At 38.5% G+C, this 21705-nt stretch overlaps 1 protein-coding gene across 2 annotated transcripts in view; it reads right to left on the reverse strand.

Annotated features, from left to right (window-relative positions):
- Positions 1–1019: 1019 nt before the first annotated feature.
- The window catches only part of BLOC1S5 (biogenesis of lysosomal organelles complex 1 subunit 5), a 39423-nt gene continuing 18737 nt past the window's right edge, over positions 1020–21705 (reverse strand). The window contains exons 3-6 of one of the 2 annotated variants that reach the window (XR_003796552.1): positions 18710–18839; positions 12965–13023; positions 1791–2899; positions 1020–1311 (exon numbers count right to left, since the gene is read on the reverse strand). Coding sequence is in view for 1 of the 2 variants with exons in the window: in XM_029241802.1 (XP_029097635.1) it covers positions 2705–2899; positions 12965–13023; positions 18710–18839 (384 nt within the window). In the remaining variant the exon portion in view is untranslated. Of the gene's footprint in view, positions 1312–1343; positions 2900–12964; positions 13024–18709; positions 18840–21705 lie in introns of those variants that run through there. The other variant, XM_029241802.1, reaches the window with a different exon arrangement.

Raw genomic sequence — 21705 nt, forward strand, 5'->3', positions numbered from 1 at the left:
AGAATCTGGAAGATCAAGTAGAAGAAAAAAAGAACAGTAAAACAGAGACAATTTAACCAACATAATTAACAAGTTTGGTCTAATGAACACCCAACAGTTGGAAAATATGCATACTTTTAAGCACTAACGTAACATTTACAAAAACTTAGCATATTTTAGGTAAGATGGCAAATCTCAACAAATTTTAACATCTCAAGTCTTATATGAATCTATCCTTGGACCACAATCCAATAAAAACAGAAATCAATAATAAGAACAGAACTTAAAAATCTACATGTTAGGGCTTCCCTGGTGGCGCAGTGGTTGGGAGTCCGCCTGCCGATGCAGGGGACACGGGTTCGTGCCCCGGTCCGGGAGGGTCCCGCGTGCCGTGGAGCGGCTGGGCCCGTGGGCCATGGCCGCTGGGCCTGCGCGTCCGGAGCCTGCGCTCCACGACGGGAGAGGCCGCGGCGGTGAGACGCCTGCGTACCGCAAATAAAAAAACAAAACAAAAAAAACTACATGTTAGGAAATGGGAAAAAAAATCCACATATATAAGTCAAAAAAGAAATCATGATGAAAAATAAAAAATACTTAGAATTTAAAAACAAATATTTCTATAGCACTTTAAGTTGACAAACATTATTTCGTTTGATCATTAGAAACTAATCCTGTGAGGCACACAGAATCCATATTCTCTCTGCTTGACAGCACAGCAGCAGAAATGCTGTATGTTATGTAACGACTAAAGCTACTTTTTATATATAAATAAAACACATATCAAAAGTGATTTAAAAACTGGGAAATATAAGTGAAAGTGTTCACTACTAAAAATAGTAAAGGGAAAGAAAAGCAACCCTCTCTTTTAGAAGCTATACTGAACAGCTAAGAAAGTCACAAAGAAAGAATTTAGTATCAATGTTTAAAGCTCAAAAAGTCCATTAAATCATTTAAGAAGTCTCTTAGATCCTTCTATAGTATATACAAACTCATATGGTAAAGTATTTATTATTCATATGAGATGAACAAACACTGTCAGAAATCTTTGCACAAGTTGAGGAACCATTCCTGCTCACACAAAGTCCTGATCTCCTGGTTCCAGCATCTGTTCAATGGTGCATTGGCAATTAATGGCTCTCCCAAAACTGCCTATGGTACAAAAGGAATTTTCATTTAAGGTTCCCCTCCCTTTTCATGTGTGGGATATTCTGGGAAGTATGTTTTCTTTTTCCATCCACTGAAAGAGAATTAAGAAAATTCCAACATGCCTGAATGTCAGCAAGTGCTCTTTTTCGTCCAGGTACCAGAGGATGATGGATGAACCTGTCAAGCCTACGGTAGCGGACAGAGGGAGTTGGCAGAAGTTCAGTGTTACTGAAAGAAATCTCAAATACTTATTTCATCTCCTCTATTAACTTTAATCACATTTTCAACATGCAGCCAAGAATGAAGCTTTGACAGCAAGCCATAACTTTACACAAGCAAGCACTGTCACTTTTCTGCAGTAGCAACACTGAGATAACACAAGAGTTGAGTATTTTCTTTCTTGTGCCTTTCTTTACTGAAGAGCAATAAAAAAAAAAAAAAGACCTGAAAGATTTATCCATACCTCAAATTCATTTGCCATAAATCTCTTGAAATTATTGCATTTAATTCTGCTTGGTTTATGGCAAATAAAAAATCAACTTAGTTCCTCAATTAGATCGGTAAATGCAGATTTTTCAAGATCACAGTGATGACAGAACTGGTACATGTTTCATCTTAATACACCTGCTTATGAGAACAGACATTAAACACTAAAAAGGATTTACATTTAACATGGATCATTTGCCACGTGGGCAAATACTTCTGGTTTGCTCAGAGCCGGAGTCTTCACGTGGTTCCAGAGGGACGTCTTGGCAGGTTTTGCTGATTACTCATTAAACAGCTGAAACACGTATAGACATGATTTATCTTACAAAGCTTACCCGCAGCAAAACACACGCAAAAATGAGGTAAATCCATGGGCAAGATTATGGTTCTTGGAAAGGGTAAAAGTCAACTCTATTTTTGGTAAGCTTTTCCTTGAGAGCACATTTTAAAAGCTGAAAATATGAAGTGCTGGAAGGCCACAAACTTAACAAGCATGTCTTGTCATCCAGTGAAACACGGCATTACGCTGCCATGCAAAATCTGCAACTTCTCCCAACAGAGGCCAATTCAGAAACCAAAGCGGCTCTCTTTGAAGAGCAGAGACAAAGTTTTGACTCTCTTCAATGTGGTCTCTGCTCCCAAGACAGTTGTTTCTCAGTACATTACTCATGGAATAACACTGTACACACTCTTCCAAGAGCCAGGGAGGCTCTGACAGGCAGCCACCATATCGGCCTTCGGAGCCACAATAATGAAGTAACATTAGCCCTGCATAAGAACGAATTAAATTACTTTTCTAAGAAGTCTGTATTTACAGTTCTCCGAGATAATCAATGGAAACTAAGACCAATCCTCATTAACAAAGAGCATGTTTATACCATTTTCCTCCTACTTCTCCCCATTTAGAGATACAGGCAGATACAGGAAATTAAAACTGGGAAGATGTGGCATTCTTCTTCTAGGAAACAGCTAAGACTCCGGTAGCAGTTTCTTTCTTCTGCAGAAGAGTGACACTGAATACGCTGCTCAACTTGAGGCAGAGGCTGAGCGGTTTCTGAGGGGAAGGCAGTATTTTCTCATCAGTCTGTCACTGTTACGGCTCAAGTTCTCCAAAGGCTGGGTATTTTGCCAGGCCCCTCTCCATCTCGGCGTATTGTTCTTTCAGCCTCTCCATGGCTGTTCTGTGCTCTTCGTCCACTTCAGCCCGTTTGCTGTGCTGTTCTTTCATGAAATCCTCCCACTGCATTATATGCTGTTTCTCACTAGCTATTAAATGGTCATTATGCATCTGAGAAAAGAAAATTTGAAAGTCATGGGACGTTTCGCAGACAATTAAGTTTCTATGCAGAGAGACAAAAATAACTGCCTCTTGATATTTGCTCACTACCGTGTAACAATCAGCTTATAAGTCGCAGTGACAAAACTGCTTTACAGTTTCACTGTCCAACGAGAACATGACACATCAGAAACATCTAAGGCTTCTCTTACGATGCCCGAACATGGGCATTCACATTTCTGAAATTTCAAAAATGTCTAGTATTTTAAACGACAGAATCAAACATAATCCAGGGAAATTTTCATACCTCTATTTCTCCACAAATTCCATTTCATCGCATATAATTTAAAAATTAAGTTGAAAGAATACATGCCAAAAGAATTGTTACTTTAAGAAATTAAAATGCACGTCTCACATAAAATATTTTTGGCCACATTAAAAGAATCACAGATTATTAATCACTGGAAGAGAACTCAAGAACTCTCTCTTGGTTCACTTCCAAAACTTAAAGCAAATAAATGGCAAAAGCATCTATGTCAAATATCTACGTTCATCTTGAGATGTCCCTTAATATTTCTATATGAGGACAAATTTTTTCTTTTGAGTAACACAACAGTAAAGATGAAACAATATATAAATTAAAAGGCATAAATTTAATACACTTTAAGTTATTATCTTTGAATAGGTATTGGGTTGGCCAAAAAGTTCGTTCGGATTTCCCCGTAACATCTTACAGAAAAACCTGAACGAACCTTTTGGTCAACCCACAAAGAGCTAAATACAAAAAGACAGTATAAATAAAACTTTCTATCTCTGCCTCAGTATTCTACATATGTGTCTAGAAGTTTTGCCACAGACTAAGTCCTGTTTAAAAAACAAGCACTGTGACAGATGCAAACCATCAAAACCTACAAAGCACCAAAAGGCTTACTAATCCCAGAGCTCTAATGAAAACAGGAGGACACCTGGTTACTCAGAATACTGGTAACTCAGATGCTGAGAGAGCTATCAGGAAAAAGATGGAAGCCGTATTTTCCCGCCACCCATGATGCCGCCCATTATCTTCTCTCTCATCTGGGCCATGATAAGAAGCAAGGTGGAGAAGCCATGGTGCTCTAAGTATCTATGAAAGGTGTATTTCTGCTAGTTGTTTTGTATATCTTATCTACTTCTGAGTTTACAGGATTCTCATTTTACAGATGAAGAAATTAAGGCTTAAGAACACTAAATTTACTTCTCCATGGTCACTGAGCTACTACATTGTAGACTCAAACTTAGGACTTGCTGACACCCAAACCTATGGCTTTTCTATCACGAAGTGCAAATCAGATCTTTCCAGGGAAGTTTTACATAGATGGCTAAAGGTCTTCTGCAAGACAAAAAAAAAAAAAAAAAACTACTGCAGGAGTTTTTTCTGCCAATCTGATCTAAAGTTCCTCAGCACCAAGGAGAGAGGTTAGAAGTGAATCTGAAGTTTCAGTTATAGTGAAACATTCCCCTAAAATATGTCCCGCAGACCCATGTGATCTGAGCAGGCAGTACAGTGGTGGGGAGAGAGGGTTAGGATGGGGTTTGCTGATCCAGTAAGTTTGGGAAACAGGTTAAACAAAATTCAAAATATTTCTTCTTAACCTTTCAGCCTCATGGATGGTAATTCTTCAAAAGATGAATAAAACATGAAGAGTTCATTAAATTCTTTTCATGGAATTTTTACAGAACTATTTATTTTAAGAGAAAAGTCATAGAGAAGAAAAATGCAAATAAATTTCATCAAAATGATGCCTTGCTTTGGCTGAAAATTAATTTCTAATGAGTACAGAGGATACTAACCCTGCATGCTCCGAAGTTGTTTAACAGATTAGTCTTCTCTTTTTAACTGAAGCACTGTCATTAGCTTGGCTGACCCTGTGATCTGTGCCATGAGGCAACAGCCCAGGTTCGACTTCCCACCAGGCAGCATGTTGCCATACATACAGCTCAAGAGAGAAAAATGAAGATTTGGGAAGTGGATAAACCTGGCTTCAAATTCTGCTTCACCTGTTACCAGGTGCATGACTCTGGCCACGTTAAATTTTAATTTTAAAATGAGGAAAAGAATATTTACATTCATAAATAAATCTGTATCATGTCAAGTTCCTAGCTCAGTGTCTACAGTGCTTAATAGAAGGTAAGCATTATCATACAGATATGAGCAACGCATCTAGAAGGCAGATCAAACCACTTTTCAATCCTCTTCAATTTAGGGTTTTAAATCTTTAATTTTAATAATCTGATTTTAGCAACAGATTTTTATAATTCAAACAATACAAGGCAACTCGAATAAAAGTAATAGTTCTCGCCTCCCAAACCCATACTCAACTCAATCTTCCCGTGATTCCACCATTTACCATTTGGCTGTAAGACAAGACTTTAATTAAGACATTGCCAAAGACCAGTTTCTCTATTTTGTAGCTTCAGAATATTATTACCAAAGCCATATACATCCAAGTAGCTTTTTCATATGACACATATCACTGCTTGGCCTCCTAGTCCAGGTGAAAAGACGGTGAAGACTGACAATTCCCTAACCGAGGTGAAAATCTAGTCTTGCTTTCATATCAAGAAGTTCTGCAAACTTGTGGTTGCCAAGGGGGAAGGGGGTTAGGGGAAGGAATGATTGGGAGTGTGGGATTAGCAGATGCAAACACGTGTGTGTGTGTGTGTGTGTGTGTTGGATAAACACCAAGGTCCTGTGTAGCACAGGGAACTATATTCAATATCCTGTGATAAACCATAATGGAAAAGAATATGAAAAAGAATGTATATATGTATAACTGAATCACTTCGCTTAGGCAGAAATTAAACACAACATTGTAAATCAACTATACCTCAAGAAAATTTTTAAAAAAAGGTCTGGAAGCCACTCTACTTTATCTATCCTTTCTCAGTCTCCCACCTTTAATAACAATAACTGCTTTGAAATCTTGCATTCTCCACAATTAGTAAGGAAAAAAAGGGAGGGGTAGCTTGTATATTCCTGTACTGACAACACTGTAATCTTTACCTATAAACAAAAGTCAGCTACCAGAAAATAACATCTACCTGAAACTTAGTTGAAAACTTTATGGTAAGAACTTTAAGCGGTCAAAAAAAAAAAAAAAACGCACACGCGTGCACGCACACACAAGCCCAAAATAACATAACACAAAGTCCATTTAAAAATACTGCAGTATTCATGAAAAACTCTTCTGATTCTGAATTTATTTGCCCTACCTTACACACAATTCTAACCAGGTTAGTTAACTGTTTACCAAAGCTATACCATATTAAAAGTCAAATTAAAGAAAATGCTGCTAAATGAGATAGAAAGAAATGATAGGCATCAGCCTTACAAAAAAGAAGACAGATACAGAAACTTAGAAACAGACAGTATCTGAGGGCATTTGAAATAGAGAAACACTTTTTTCTCTCTAATTCCCTGAGGACATCACCATTTTCACCATAGCATAAAATTTTACATTCTCAGTAATTCCTAATTCATAAAGAAAATTAACCTGTAACATTTAATAAACTTTTTATAAAAACCAGAAAAGTGTGGAATATATTTTTAAAGATTTCCATCCAAAATAAAGTGATAAAAGTACTATGCTTCAAGATGATAAAAATCTCAGCTTTGTGGTTGACCTGGCTATATGGAATGATTCGTGTTCTAAGACTTCTAGACACGTGAGGTTTCACTGTATATAACAGCAGAAAAATCCCGAGTTAGCTATATCTCACATATCATCACCCAGGAGCAAGTTAAAAACTATTTAAGCCAACAGGAGTGAAGGCTACCTCAGCATATCTATTCAAAATGTCAGGAAATACAGTCTGGGCAGCGGTAACCTCACCAGAACAGAACAACAAGGAGCTGAACTGCTCCTTGATCTGAAGCAGCAAAGGCGCCACCTCCTCGAGAACCAAGCCCGTCCTAAGGGCAGCACGCCTCCAGTTCACGCAGAGCAAGTTATAAACGCCAAAGATTTAGCCTAACATGCCAATGAGTCTGTTTACAACTAAAAAGAACTCTCAGAAATAAGGAACAGTCTTTTATAAACAGTGAGCTAACCGCAGACCGTCATCGCCTGTGCACAGTAATTCGGCTTTCACGTTCAATATAGGGGGCTCTACGTCAGATTTAGTCTGAAAGAAGGATTCCTCTACAGTTGAAATGCGTTTGAAAAATAACGATCATATCTAACTATCGTTATGTGCAACAGATTCACACAAGACTAACAGAAGGAACACAACATAGTAATGGAACTACTTACCATTTAAAGCTTAAAATTACCTGTAATAGGTAATTACGGTTAGCAGTTAAATTTCTAGCAGCTACCAAAAGAGTACATACTAAATTATACGTTTAAAACTTGATATTCATGGTGGTAGCAGTAATTAGGGTCTCTGGTGAGCAATTTGCAAAAATCTATCAAAATATAAAGTATAAATACTTAAGGCTCAGTAATTCCTCATATTAGCATTTTCCCTTAATTTTTATTAAAGAAGTATCACAGATCTTAGAAACAAATTCAAATACAAGAATATAAAGGGACAGTTCCCCCCCCCCAACATACATATACAAATCCTTTCCCGTTTCCTTTTTCCTAGTATTATGACTAGTTTGATGGGTACACTTACGCTTTTTCCTTTGTTCATACAAACCTATTTACTTAATTACAACAAAATGTAGTCATACGACACATGATGGTCTGCAGCTTTCTTTTTTCAATAACGATACAATATGTACTAATGGCATACCAACAGCACTACGGTGGGAGAGCTCTGCCCTGGGTGCAAGCAACAAGGGGGTGCACTGTCTGAACAGAATTTAAACCCATGACACACACAACTGAAAGACTGGTTTTTATTACCACCAGGTGCTGGCAATATACTGAGTAATGTCAGTGATAAAATACTCTTAACCCCCAAATCCTTCTTTGGTCTGAGTTCTAAACAATTATTGAGGTTACTGTTGAAGTTTAGTAATACATTAGTTTCAAATTAACACATTTTCATTGTTTATCCTTTAATAAACCTTGAAGTTAATTTAAAGGACTTCCAGTTACAGAGTCAGTCCTGAACAAAGTGAGTCAGCTACACACGTTCATTTCCAAAAGTAAATTCCTAACAGTTCAGAATCATGTCAGCTTTCTTTAGATGCTCAGCCCCTCTAATCCCTGAATTACTAAATGTCCTTGCATTTAAAAAATGATCCAGGACTTCCCCAGTGGGACAGTGATTAAGAGTCCGCCTGCCAATGCAGACGACACTGGTTCAATCCCTGGTCTGGGAAGATCCCACATGCCAAGGAGCAACTAAGCCCGCGAGCCACAACTACTGAGCCCATGCGCCGCAACTACTGAAGCCAGCGCGCCTAGAGCTTGGCTCCACAACAAGAGAAGCGACCACAATGAGAAGCCCATGCACTGCAATGAAGAGCAGCCCCCGCTCACTGCAACTAGAGAAAGCCCACGCGCAGCAATGAAGACACGACACAGTCAAAAAATAAATAAAATTTTAAAAAATAAAATAAAATTAAAAATGATCCAGCACAGCAACTGCAGAAATAAAACCTGAATTAGTTCAAATCTATCATTCTACATTACTTTTTTTTTTACTTAAATTTGTATGTTTCACTCTGCAGTTAAAATTTTTATATTGTGGACACATTGGGAGCCACCAAAATGGTTTCCAAAGAAATAAAGATAGTATTATAATTTCTAGAATTCACTGTGAAATGTGACTTTTATGAATCTCTTCCAGACTTATTCTTATGTTTAATACTTTCCCAAATGACATATCTGTGTATTTTATCACAATAAAAATAATTCAAATCAAGTTTCAGAGGGTTCTTCCTAAATGAAATCAATTGCATACTCAAAGGAGTGGATACATTTGTTTTCCCAAGATAAAAAAGAAAATGCCAACTTTAAAAGAAAATAAAGAGAAAGTTTATTAATGAGCTATAGCTGTGTACCAAAAATAATTAGCTGTAATGGTTTTTGTCTCTTTCTACAACAGAAAGAAATAGTAGTAATAACCCAGCTTACTTATGTCCCACTGGAGATACATCTGAAGAAAAGTCAATCCTGAAGGCAAACTGTGTCTAGGACCAGGTCTATAAATCAACTCATGGATACATAATAAAAACACATTTTTGCACGCATTAGTCTAAGTCGGTAATTCTCAGTGGGGGGTGATTTTGAGGCTCCTGTCCCCCAGGTTTTTGGTTATCACAACACAGGTTGGGGGTGGTGATACTGGCATCTAGTGGGTAGAGGCCAAGGATGCTGCTAAACATCCTACAACATGCAGGAAAGACTCCACAACGAAGATTTATCTGCTCCAAAACGCCAACAGCACAGAGGTTGAAAAACCCTGGTCTAAGGGAAAACTCTGAATAAAGCAACTAATGTCTAAAAGGTTCTTTGGAACATCTGTCAGCAATACATGTGCCTTTAATTTTACATATGCCTTACACAGATAAATGAAAAAGTATTTACTTCAATAAGAAGTACCAGAATAACAACTGCCAGTAATTATTTAAAATATTTAGAATATTATGTACAGTCATCCCGTGGTATCCATGGGGTTTTTGTTCCAGGACCGCCCCCCCCCCACTATGGATATCAAAATCCACGGATGCTCAAGTCCCTTATAAAATGGTGTAGTATTTGCATATAACCTGTAAATCCTCCCATATACTTTAAATCATCTCTAGATTACTTATAATACCTAATACATATAAATGCTATATAAATACAGTGTAACTGCTTTGGAAACAGCTGCCAGCATGTGGCAAATTCAAGTTTTGCTTTTTGGAACTTCCTGGAATTTAAAAAATATACATTTTAAATATTTCGGTTGAATCCACGGATGCAGAACCAGCGGATGCGGAGGGCCGATTGTACTGATCCATTACCCTACATTTTCAAACTCTATCAAGAAAAAATGTATAAACCATGCTATCTCATTGCTCTCATAAAAAAAAAATCATACAGAGGGAAAACTAAATTTAATAAACATTTGTGGACAAGATGAATCAAAGGATTCATGTTTACTTTATTATTATCTCTAGTCTGGATGAACAGAACTTCAATAGTTGATGCCTGTGCATGAACCTAAGCTGAAGCCAGTGACAGATGCTAATCAGCTCAGCATCTGCCTCTGACAGCTTACTTAGGTCAGTGAACTTTATAAGCCAATTGTATTTTCATTTCACTACTCTTACTGCTAGTGCCCAATATGCAGCTTGTATTAGTTACCAGTTTTTAAGACATATGTCAAATAACTGGGGAATGTGCATTTATTGTTCTTCTGAATGTACTTTTAGATATCAATTGTGGGAAATATGATTTGGATGAATGACGTTTATCATAACTTACTTCCCACAGAATTCCACAAATTGTCTTGACATAAAAGAATGATTAATGGCAACAGTCTATTTTATTCCATTACTACTCCCATCTTTCTTTGTTCTGAGAGCCATTCAAATATACAAAATGTAGCCAATAGAATAACCGAGGCAACAATTAACATTAGATTGTAAAATGCAGCTAGAGGTCAATTTTGCTTTGTACTCTTTTGCTAGATGAGAAATTAAACTTTACCTCTCTGTCATATATATGTAGTCTGAAACCTCTGCCACACGAAGTTTTGGCAAAATCAGATATGGCACTTCAAAAAAAAAGAAAGACCTTAAGGATCCATATTTCAAATGTTCCGCTAACTAGATAAGCACTAATGAAAGAAATAAAGACTACATTTCAATATATTCTAAAATACTGATATTTAATCAGTGTATTCCATTAAAAAAAAAGTTCAATAACATTCTCTGAGATAGTACCTGGAAGAAATATATTTAAGACCAAAATACCCCAAGGGCTTTATTATTTCTTGAGGCCATTTTTTTTTTAAACCAAGGGACAGTATCTTTCAATTTAGAAAATCAAGTGCTTCACCAACCCTACAGACCACAGCAGGGCTCTTATCCAGAGTGATTGCCTGCATCTTAAACAAACGATCGAGGTGGTGGGGGGAAAAAAGCCACCTGACATTTGGAAAGTAAAGCTATTTCACATAAATTATACAACACAACATATCAGGTAAGCAGAACATCAATCTATCAGGTAAGTAGAACAAGTATTTGCTTTGAAGCTCAAGGACTTGTCCAAGGGCACACAGTTAGCTAATAAAGGCAAGTACCAGAAATAGAAGACACCAGGTATTTTTCACCCAATCTGGTAATTTTCCTACCTACATACAGTTAATACACCAAACATGAAAAAAGTTCAAAGTGACAAGAGGAACCATCTATCCCAATTATAATTTAATGTTAGGTTAGTTCTGCTTAAGAATGACAGGGATTGCCATTTTATCAGAATCATAACTGCCCTGAGAATGTCTTAGAAATAAAGACCAATATCATGTGAGTGCATATTCACGTAAAAAACACCCCTTTTTCATTTTTATTTGGAAAGCCAAGAGAACTGCATAAGTTACAGCCAGTAACAGCCAGCACAGCCAGTGTTCTATCAGAAAAAGTTTTTCTGATTCTCAAACACAGGAATGTTCCTGGTGCTTCCACAACAAATTGCCTAACGTTGAATGCTTGATTCTCTACATTCTTCTCTGGAAACATCCATCTAGACAGTCTACCTACCAGCTCTGTGAGACCACCGACTTCTCCCATCTTTTGCCTTTGCTTCCACTATATCCTTTATCCTACAGTATCTTTCTTCCCATCTTCTATCACTCGAATTCCTACTCACTGATCAAGGTTGGGCTCGGATGTCACTATCTTCCCAGTAAATTACACTTTTTGCCAAGATCGTGCAAAGTTCTTTGTAACTATCACAGCCCTTACTTTATCCTACGTTATATTCGCGTTAGTGGTTTGGGACTCCTAGACTTTTAGCTCCTACATGTATGAGCTGCCTTAAACTTAAATTAAAATCTTTCACCCTCAGTGGCACCTAGCCAAGTAGAGACTAAAAAAAAAATCTGCTGTCCAGCTGGGCATGGCGCACTGAAGCCCCCACGGCTGTCCCCACCGTGCTCTCCGGACACTGTGCAAGCACTGCACCCCGACACCAACTTCCCTGCCCACGGCTCTGCCCTGCCATGTTATCAGTGGTCTCGCAACAGCCCTGTTTCCCAACCTGGCCCGCTGGGATCCTGTTCCTCTCGGGCAGCCTTCCCACCTGGCTTAACTGTCTTTTCAGTAAGGCCTGATTCATCAGATTGTTGAGTTTTAAAATTTATATCAACATTAAGAGTTGAGCAAAGGGTGGAGAAATTTAAACTTGGGCAAGGTCCGTGTTTCTTTTTTACAGTGCCAGATTGGTACCATTATTATGGATAAACCACACATTAAGGACAAATGGAGATAGTAACACTTGCTGATATAAACACACAAAAAGGCATTATTTTCAGAGTGACTCAACATTTCTTAACAAGTGTACCCCCACTAGTTTAGAACAATAAAGTTATAAAAATACTTCATGAAAACTGTAAGTTAAAACACCAAATTATTACAGGAACTTAAATTCTTGTGCTGTTTTTCCACATCTGAATTTAGTTAAGATATAATTCAAATAAGCAAAGCACTACCCAGCAAGTGATTCACACACTCTTACGACTATTCATTAAAGAACCCATCCACAGGCATGAATGCCTCCTTTTCTAGAAGAAATATACATAATATACTCAAGGCCTCAGGCCTGAAGATTTATATTTCCAACCTGGTGGCTATTTTTTGTTCCATGTAACAGTCCTATTTTTTCTCCTCTAAGAGACAAATACCACTTTCAGGGAAAAGTTGAAAAGGAGAAAAAGAGGTCTACAATTTGAATTATAAAAATACAGATCGTGCAATTATGTGACCATACCTCCTCAACACACCTTCAATGAATTAGCCATTTTTTAATCTTTTAAAATCACTGCATAAGAGAAAACAAATTCAGAGAATTTTTTAAAATCAAAAGCAACTGCTAATAATATGATAATAAAAGCCCTGGAGTTATAGCCTCCATTACCCAAATGGTCCACTTTTACCTTGTTTCGCTCCCGTTCCCTCTGTTGGAGCCTACAGACCGAGTCTGTAGCTGCTTGCACTGAAATAAAACAGAGAGTGGGTTTTCAATCAGCAGCCCTTGTTCAAGGAGAAACTTACCTGGATTAAAACAAAAACAAAAAACAACACTTGGACTGTTTTAGATCTCAAGAAACTATGCAAAAAAAGCTGGTATTATTTTGGTCATGGTAGGGTGGCTAAAAGGGGAAAAAAAGTATTCAGGATGTCATAATGAGAACCACTATCATTTGTGAGCTTTGAGCTGCAAGCCAAGGGCATTCAGTACTAATTCCAATGACAAGTTGTCATCAATGACCTCAGAATTCTCTAAAAAGATATAAAACACCTGATAAATGTTATCATTCCATTCTGATGGATGTAGACTTTACAGAGTCTCTCTGATTCATTAACTTCCCCTGCCCCTTCCTCACTGGTACCCCTGCTCTCTTGCAGGCAGGACTTGATACCCAGAATGCTTCGACGACTTTCTACTATTCTTCTCACCTCTTCTAATTCATCCTGGCTGCCACTGCCAGATTCACGTTTCTCTGGACTGCTTTCTTTTGAGTCATTTCCCTTTTGTAATGACTTAAAATTGCTAGTAATAATTATTGTAGTTATTTGCTGAGTATTACTATGTGCCAAGAAGTGTGCTAAGTACTTTCCATGTATTACTCCTCTTAATTCCACTTTCCTACTAAGTGAGGATCACTATCCCATTTTACAGATTTTTGTCATCTGTAAAAAACTGAGGCACAAACACAGTGAAACATCACTCAAGGAGGTAATATGACTAACAGGCGCAGAAAGCAGGACTTAAAATCAGACCCCTGACCCTAAGACTCGGCTCTTACCTTCAGGGCTCTACCACTCTTATAATCTCAACAATGAAACTGGTTTTAATCCATCAGTTGTTCAAGCCTCTTCCTTTACCCGCTCCGTTTTATTTCTGTACACAAACGTTTTCACTTACTTCGCTGGTTGGTGTGTGGGCTAAGAGTCAGCCTTCCTCAGTCAAACCTTGAGTTGAACTTTAGTTACGCGTGTGACTGCCCTTGGGCTTGTGTGCTCGCTCCTTCATGCAGCCGTCTGTCAGGTATTTACTGAGCGTTTGCTACGTGCCAGGTGCTACTGCTGCTGCTCCTAATCTCTCAGAACCTTAGTTCCTCATTTGTAAAATGAACATAACAACTAATAAGAGGGCTTCAGAATGGACATGAGAAAAGGATGAGATAATGCAGTACGTAGTATGCTTAAAAATAATTGAAAGATTAATAATAAAAGCCACTCAGAGCAGTTCTTCACACATGGTAAGCAGTCAAGAAATGTTACTGTGGCTATTATTCTATGCACTGTCCTCTCCCTACTGAAAGTGCTTTCCTTATTCCTTTCCTCTAATTAAAATGTTTACATGTTTCAAAAGCCCAGTTCAAGGTTTAGTGCCTTCATAAAGCCCTCCAGTTGAATCCTTTCCCTATAAGGATTTTCTCTTATTTGAAATTCTTTAACCAGGTATGTGTATATCCTACCACTTTATCTTGCATTTGCTTTAAACAATTTTACCCAGTTGTTTCACAATTACGCCTTTCCACCCCACTCAACCCAGCCCCAAGTTCAAAGTTCCATACAGGGCAGGGGCTGTGACTTCTCTTTCAGAAAAATGTTAGGCCCCTCCCTGAGAGAGTATGACAAAGGGGAGGGTTCAGCTTTTAAAAAGTCATGTTTTTATCAGTAACCATTCATTTTAGTCACATCAAAGATAACACTTTAGTACTAAAAATTAAGGTTCCCAATCATTGTTTGTTCTAATAGAAAAGCTGAAAACACAACAAAATAGGAGTTGATTAGCTCTGCCTTCTTTCTGTGGTATATTAATATTACATCATCTCTCCCGAGTGGTGGTTCTATCATTTCCTGTATTTTTTTTTTCTTGGCTCTGAACATAACTCTTAAAAAACCCATTTTGTGGTCTTTGGGTGCTTCATCATTTTCAGATCATTCTGGGCTTCATCTAAAAGAAGAGTTACAGGACTATGATATTTATATGTTGTCATTTGTTATATACTTTAAAAATTTAATTAGAACACATCGGACAAAGGCACACTTTAGTTCCCTATCAGGATTATCTTTGTACTTAGAATATCCATTTTTAGAAATTTCAGTCCCTGAAATTTTTCATTCTTTATCCACATGATAAAAAAGGTTTGCTTTCTGAATTTAATGAAATCTGCTCTTCGAAAATCTAAGAAAATCACCTAACTACCCTTTCTTCCCCTTTCTTCACAAGTAGAGACTCCAAGAGGAAAAGGGCCATGTATCTAACCCTATCACTTCTACACCACATATTGGTCATTCCTGACTCAGGAGGAAGCCACTTCCCCAGCTGTCTCAGTGTCCCAGGAGGCTATACTGACTTTAAGGAGTTAGGAATTCATCAAATTATTTTCTCTAAACCAAAAGATTACTTGAGGAGATTAGCACCACACACAGTAATTGTGACATGCAACAGCTAGCAGTGTCCCTGTGTCCTCACATAAAAGAGAAACAAATTCATTGTGTCACAGTGTGTATGTGTAAACCACAAATACACACCTAAGAAAGTAGCTCTGGTTTGGTATTAGGAGATGTTGGCTGAATTCTCATTCATTCATTTCAATGAACAAATAGTGTGTACAGACGGAAAAGATGTCCCAGAACCAAGCCGTAGGGCACCCCAACGTCAAAAGTCAAGGAGAGAAGTGAAAACTAACAAAGCAGACTGAGAAGGAGGAGCCTGTGCTGTAGGAGAAAATCCAGGAGAAAAGGCGGACTCTCCTTATGACCTCTTCTGCAGGAGCGTCATTCTGAAGTTCAAAGAGCTTGAGCTCTGGCAGCAGAAGCACTAAGTCTGCATGGCGGTTCCTCCAACTATGAGGGAGAACCATGGATGTTAAAACACTTTGTTTCCTCAACTATAAATGTGTTGGGAAGAGGGTGATAAATATTTACTTTACACAGTTAAGATGGTCAATGAGGAAAATACAGGTAAAAAATCTAATTAGTCAAGTGCTACTAAAAATTAGTATTTTAAGTCATAATGAGTTCTTAAAGTTTTCTAGCTACAGAGGGAGAGTGAAGCAAAATCAGACAAACTTAGCCCCCTAAGTACCTTATAAAATAAATTAACAGTTTTTTAAAAAGGTAAAAAAAAATCCATCATTTACTGAACAACGAGGAATTATATAATTATATTTAAACTTTGAAAAGTGGTGGCCAAGGACTTCCCTGGTGGTGCAGTGGTTAAGAATCCACCTGCCAATGCAGGGGACACGAGTTCCAGCCCTGATCTGGGAAGATCCCACATGCCGTGGAGCGGCTGGGCCCATGAGCCATGGCCGCTGAGCCTACGCGTCCGGAGCCTGTGCTTCGCAACGCGAGAGGCCACAACAGTGAGAGGCCCGTGTACCACAAAAAAAAAAAAAAAAAGATGTCGGGAATGATATTCACCAAAGTTAAAAAGCAATGGTTATCTTGAGGCAATTAAAGTGATTTCTTGCTTCTTTTTCTTTCTTATTTTCTTCTTTATTTCTACTTTCTTATTACTTAGGCATATATCCTTTTGTTTAAATAATAAAAAATAAAGTCACTGCTCTTAAAATTTAGTTAATTTGAATGCGGAATAACCTAAAGGCTTTCTGTCCTTCTTAGCCTCTAAAATCAAAGGCTGGGTCCTCAATGCTAAGCAAGATCTTGAGACAACAAACATGGTGAAGTTTACGAGTCTATGAAATAAATAATAAGTAGAACACAGACACTAGGATGAGAAAAACGTACTTTACGGGTTACTCTTATGTACCCTCCTAGAGCTCTCACTTACTTTTTGTGTTTTTTAAGGAACCACAGGTGAGTTTTGGTTCTGAAGCCTCTGCTCATCCAATGCTAAAACACTCAGCTAGGATTCTGTAACCGTCTCCATCCAAACAAGCCGAGACGTCTCCCCCTTAATGCTCCACAGTTGCTCAGTTTTGTGCACAACGATCGACCAATAGCTTAAGATCCACACGACCGAGTTCTAAGATTCTCAGCCAACCACACTCCCAGCTCAGCCCTCAAACATGCAGAGAAGAGATAAATGAGACAGATCTACTAACAGGCACAAAACAAAACTCAACTGTCACTAACCTTGTAAAGTATTAGTTAGATCAGAGTATACTGCCTAGATAAACTCACTTTTATAAGCAAGCCAGCGCCATGGCTCAAAATGTAAAGTTTTTAAACATGAAATCCTGCAGGAACAACAGCTGGGCCCAGGCCAATTTTTAAAACTGCATTGGCTCTAAAAGCAGATAATTATCTCCATTATCCCCGTTAGGCTCATGATAATAGCTACAAAGAAATACTTAGGCTGGAGCCTACTGAGGAAGCCATTCCTGCTTCTAGCAACAAAATTAACTCCAAAGCCACCGCATGTCTCTAATGCTAACAATAAGGTAGTCCTCAGAGGTTAAAACTTTCATTATTACTTCACATTCTGTGTGCTTTAATTCTTTCTTTTAGCAGAATACATTTACAGTCTGGATTCCCTGTTACCTGTAAAACTTTTCTATTTCATTGTGAAGACTATACTTTTGGCATGAGGCCTCACGTCAGAAATAGCTTTGGCCCAAGAACAAAACAAGTCAAAACAACCATTCACAGTTTTCTTTTTCTTACTAAGTTTTATCCAGTATTTTTTTATATACTCAAAGTGTGTACAAGGAAAGTTATAAGTACATCTCGAAAGTAAACACAAGCATTTCTATCAATAATAATTTGAGTTTTACTTTTACTGTAATGACTAGAAAGCTTGTCAAGGTTAAGGAAGCGATGGTTGAACGAACAAGGGTGTGTTTGCAGTTACCATGCAAAGCCTGAAGTCAATTCTAGACTCTTTGCTCTTCTACTCAAAGAAACCAAATGTGATTGTGGGAGGTCTGTCCTCTCCAAGCTCCTCTGAGCATCAGAGGACCCAGGCTAACCTGGACTTGCACACATACTCTTACGTAACTCAGTCATTAACCAAGCCCCCCTGCTACCTTCCCTCATAGGACATTACATTACCCTCCAGTTTTGCTATTTTCTTCCCAGAAAGATATTGTTTCATGTTGCCCTCCATCGTTATCTACCAGCATCATTTGTCCTTGGACAAACTGAACAGTGTCAATATGGATCTGAGAAGCGCTGAGTTTCTGATACACCTCTAATTTTAAACTCAGTTACTAATAAAACTCCTTTTATTTTATAGTTTAATATGTTTAATAAATATCCTTTTAAGCAAACATTTCTCCATGTTAAAATATTTTGCTTAATGAAAAAAGTGATAAAACATAAACGTTTTTGACAGGTTTTTTTTTTTTTTAGTTAAAAACTCTAGTATCCTGTTTGAAAAAGAAGCTTCATTTCATATCCTAATTACTGGTCATCAAACTTTTTCTTATGAATAAGTTTTTTTTTTTAAGGTAAAAAATGTTTCGATTGTCTTACATCCTAGAAGGATTATCTTGTGTACCCATCTTGCTTTGGAGATTAATGCTCTTAGCATCAAGGGCAACACACACTAACTGCTAGATAAGCACTTTATCTGTGACTTCCCTCTCCTGGCTCCCGCTTAAGAATTCTCTCTCCATCTCTCAGCAAATACTGAAGGACGTCCATTTTGGCAGAGCATGCATCTGAAATAAAGCAATATAAAAAAATCTCTGGCTTACATCTCTGGAGAACTTGGTTTAAGTTGTCTTGCATTGTTTCCCTACACGTGGGAAGAGTATGTTCATTTGTTTCATGGATCATATTCTTCAAATTTTCAAGAACTCGCATTTCTCGAAGACCACGTTTTTCCTATTAAAAGAAAGTAAACAGCTAGTACATATTGTGTCTTAAATCTTAGTAATTACTTTCTGGGATTTCCACCCAGGTTTTGGTTATGTTATTACCTACTACTGAAATTTACCCAGCCTTCTTCTAATTATTTGGCAATAAATGAGGTCACAACCTGGAGGCATCTTTTTAAATTACGAAATGCTTCAAAAGTTGCAATGTAATATTTTTATACCTATGTTTAAAAATGGGCATGAGGGGGGCTTCCCTGGTGGCACAGTGGTTGAGAGTCCGCCTGCCGATGCAGGGGACACGGGTTCGTGCCCCGGTCCAGGAGGATCCCACATGCCACGGAGCGGCTGGGCCCGTGAGCCATGGCCGCTGAGCCTGCGCGTCCGGAGCCTGTGCTCCACAACGGGAGAGGCCACAACAGGCCCGCATACAGCAAAAAAAAAAAAAAAAAAAAAAAAAAAAAAAAAAACTGGGCATGAGAAATACTAAAAGAACAAGAAGAGACCTAGACTCCATGTATTTCAACTGTGGCAAAGAAAGAAATGATCTGGTTTTAAATTTGATTTTGTTGTTCTTACCATCATAAAGCTTCTATTATTATGCTCTGTATTTTTCATCTGATTCCAGATTTCTCAACTAAAAATGTGTTGTAAAAGTAATAGTATGTGGGAACTTCCCTGTACAGAAAAGAGTTAACACTGAGTGCCTGAGACCTCCTCCTTACAAAGGCCTGCCTGCAAGGTTGGCCTTCGGCTGGGGGCTGGGAACTTGACCAGAAAACAGCTCCCATGGAGGTGTAAGACACCTCTTTCCTTCTGGGAGTCTGGAATTTTGATACATGCTAGGCAGAGTGTGCCTACTTGTCCAGTCCCCAATAAGAACCATGGACCCCCAGGTTCAGACGAGCTTCCCTGGGAGACACTATTTCATGCGTGTTGTCACAACTCACTGCTGGGGGCATCCCTGGAAGTTTCTGCCTGGCTTCCTATAGAGTCTCCCCATGTACCTGTTCCCTTTGCTGATTTTGCTCTGCATCCTTTTGCCATAATAGAGTTCAGCCACCAGTACAACCACATGCTGAGTCCTGTGAGTAACCAATGAACCTGGGGGTGGTCTTGGGGACCCCCAGCCCATCCCCCCTTCAGAAAGCTGAGCTTAAACCACCCTTCCACTTGGGTGGGCTAGACTTAGTGACCTGCTTCCAAAGAATAGAGCAGGGAATGAGAAAAATATTAACTTTACAGTGGAGTCAATGAAGGTGACCTCATCAGTGATGTCATGGTGACAGCACGCACCTCCCAATGTAATGTGACAAGAAAGGCACTTTAACCTCTCTGGTACTCTTTCCCAAAGCCCAGAAACCCAGTATAATCTTAGGAAGAACAGCAGACAAACCCAGATTGGGGGACATTCTACAGGATACTGCCCAGGACTCAAGACTGTCAAGATCAAGAAAAACAAGGAAAGACTGAGAAACTGTCACAGATCAAAGAGGACTAGACAGACATGACAATTAAATGCAGTGTGGTGCCCTGGATTACATCCCGGAACAGGAAGGGGACGGCAATGGAAAAACCGGTGAAATCCAAATAAAGTCTGGTGCTTCATTAGCAGTAATGTATCAATGTCAGTTTCTTAGTTTTTACCAATGTAGTATGGTAATTAATGGAAAACATTAACAACGGGAGGGGACTTCCCTGGTGGCGCAGTGGTTAAGAATCCACTTGCCAATGCAGGGGACACGTTCGAGCCCTGGTCCAGGAAGATCCCACATGCCGTGGAGCAACTAAGCCCATGCGCCACAACTACTGAGCCTGCGCTCTAGAGACCGCGAGCCACAACTACTGAAACCCGTGCACCTAGAGCCCGTACTCAACAGCAAGAGAAGCCACTGCAATGAAAAGCCCTCACACCACAATGAAGAGTAGCCCCCGCTCACCGCAACTAGAGAAAGCCCACACGCAGCAACGAAGACCCAACGCAACCTAAACAAACAAACAAACAAAACAAAACAAAACAAGGGGGGGGGGGTGAGACGTACAGGAGACCTCTGTACTACCTTAGTAACTTTACTGTAAACCTTAAAATAATACAAGACGAAAATTTTACTTTAAAAAGGGTGGTAAACTTGATGGTAAGGAAATAATGTTAGTTACTGGGGGTTTTGTTTTGAACCATTCTTATGGAGCAGCTGTGGTCAGATTTTTACTCGAATTTTTCCATAATAAAAAATTTTAAACTTATACAAAAGTTGAGAGAGAATGAAAGAATGAATCCTCATGTACTCATCACCAAGCTTCAACTTGTGGCTGACTTTGTTCCCCCTGTAACACTCCGTACAGCCCCCTACCCACAATCCTAGATTCTTTTAAAGCAATATTTCAACATCTACCTTTAAAAAACAAGGATTCCTCTTTAAAAATAAAAAATAAAAAAATAATGAAACCACAGCACCCTTCCCCTCTCCCATATCCTCCTCCCCTTGCCCCAACCCGCCCACTCACTCTCTTTCTCAACAATAATTCTTCAATACTAAATATCAACGAAGTACTCACATTACCTCAAATATCCCAAAGTTTCCTTCTATACCCCAGTTCGTTTAGACCAAAATCTAAATAAGATTCATACACTGCAACTGGTTAGTATGTTTCCTAAATCCTTTTTAATCTATAGATTTCCCTTCCATTTTTTGTCCACCTTGCAACTTATTGAAAAAAAGCGAGTCATCTGTTCTGCACAGTTTCCCACAATCTGTTTTTTAACTGAATGAATCCTAATGGTGTGATTTAAGATATCCTTTTGTCTCTTCTCTCTCCTGTAAATTAGTAGTTAGAACTAGAGGGTTGATCAGATTCACGGTTTGTTTTGTTAAATT

Source organism: Monodon monoceros, unplaced genomic scaffold (genome assembly GCF_005190385.1).
Source record: "Monodon monoceros isolate NGI ecotype Baffin Bay Population unplaced genomic scaffold, NGI_Narwhal_1 Super_Scaffold_3, whole genome shotgun sequence".
Lineage (NCBI taxonomy): Eukaryota > Metazoa > Chordata > Mammalia > Artiodactyla > Monodontidae > Monodon > Monodon monoceros.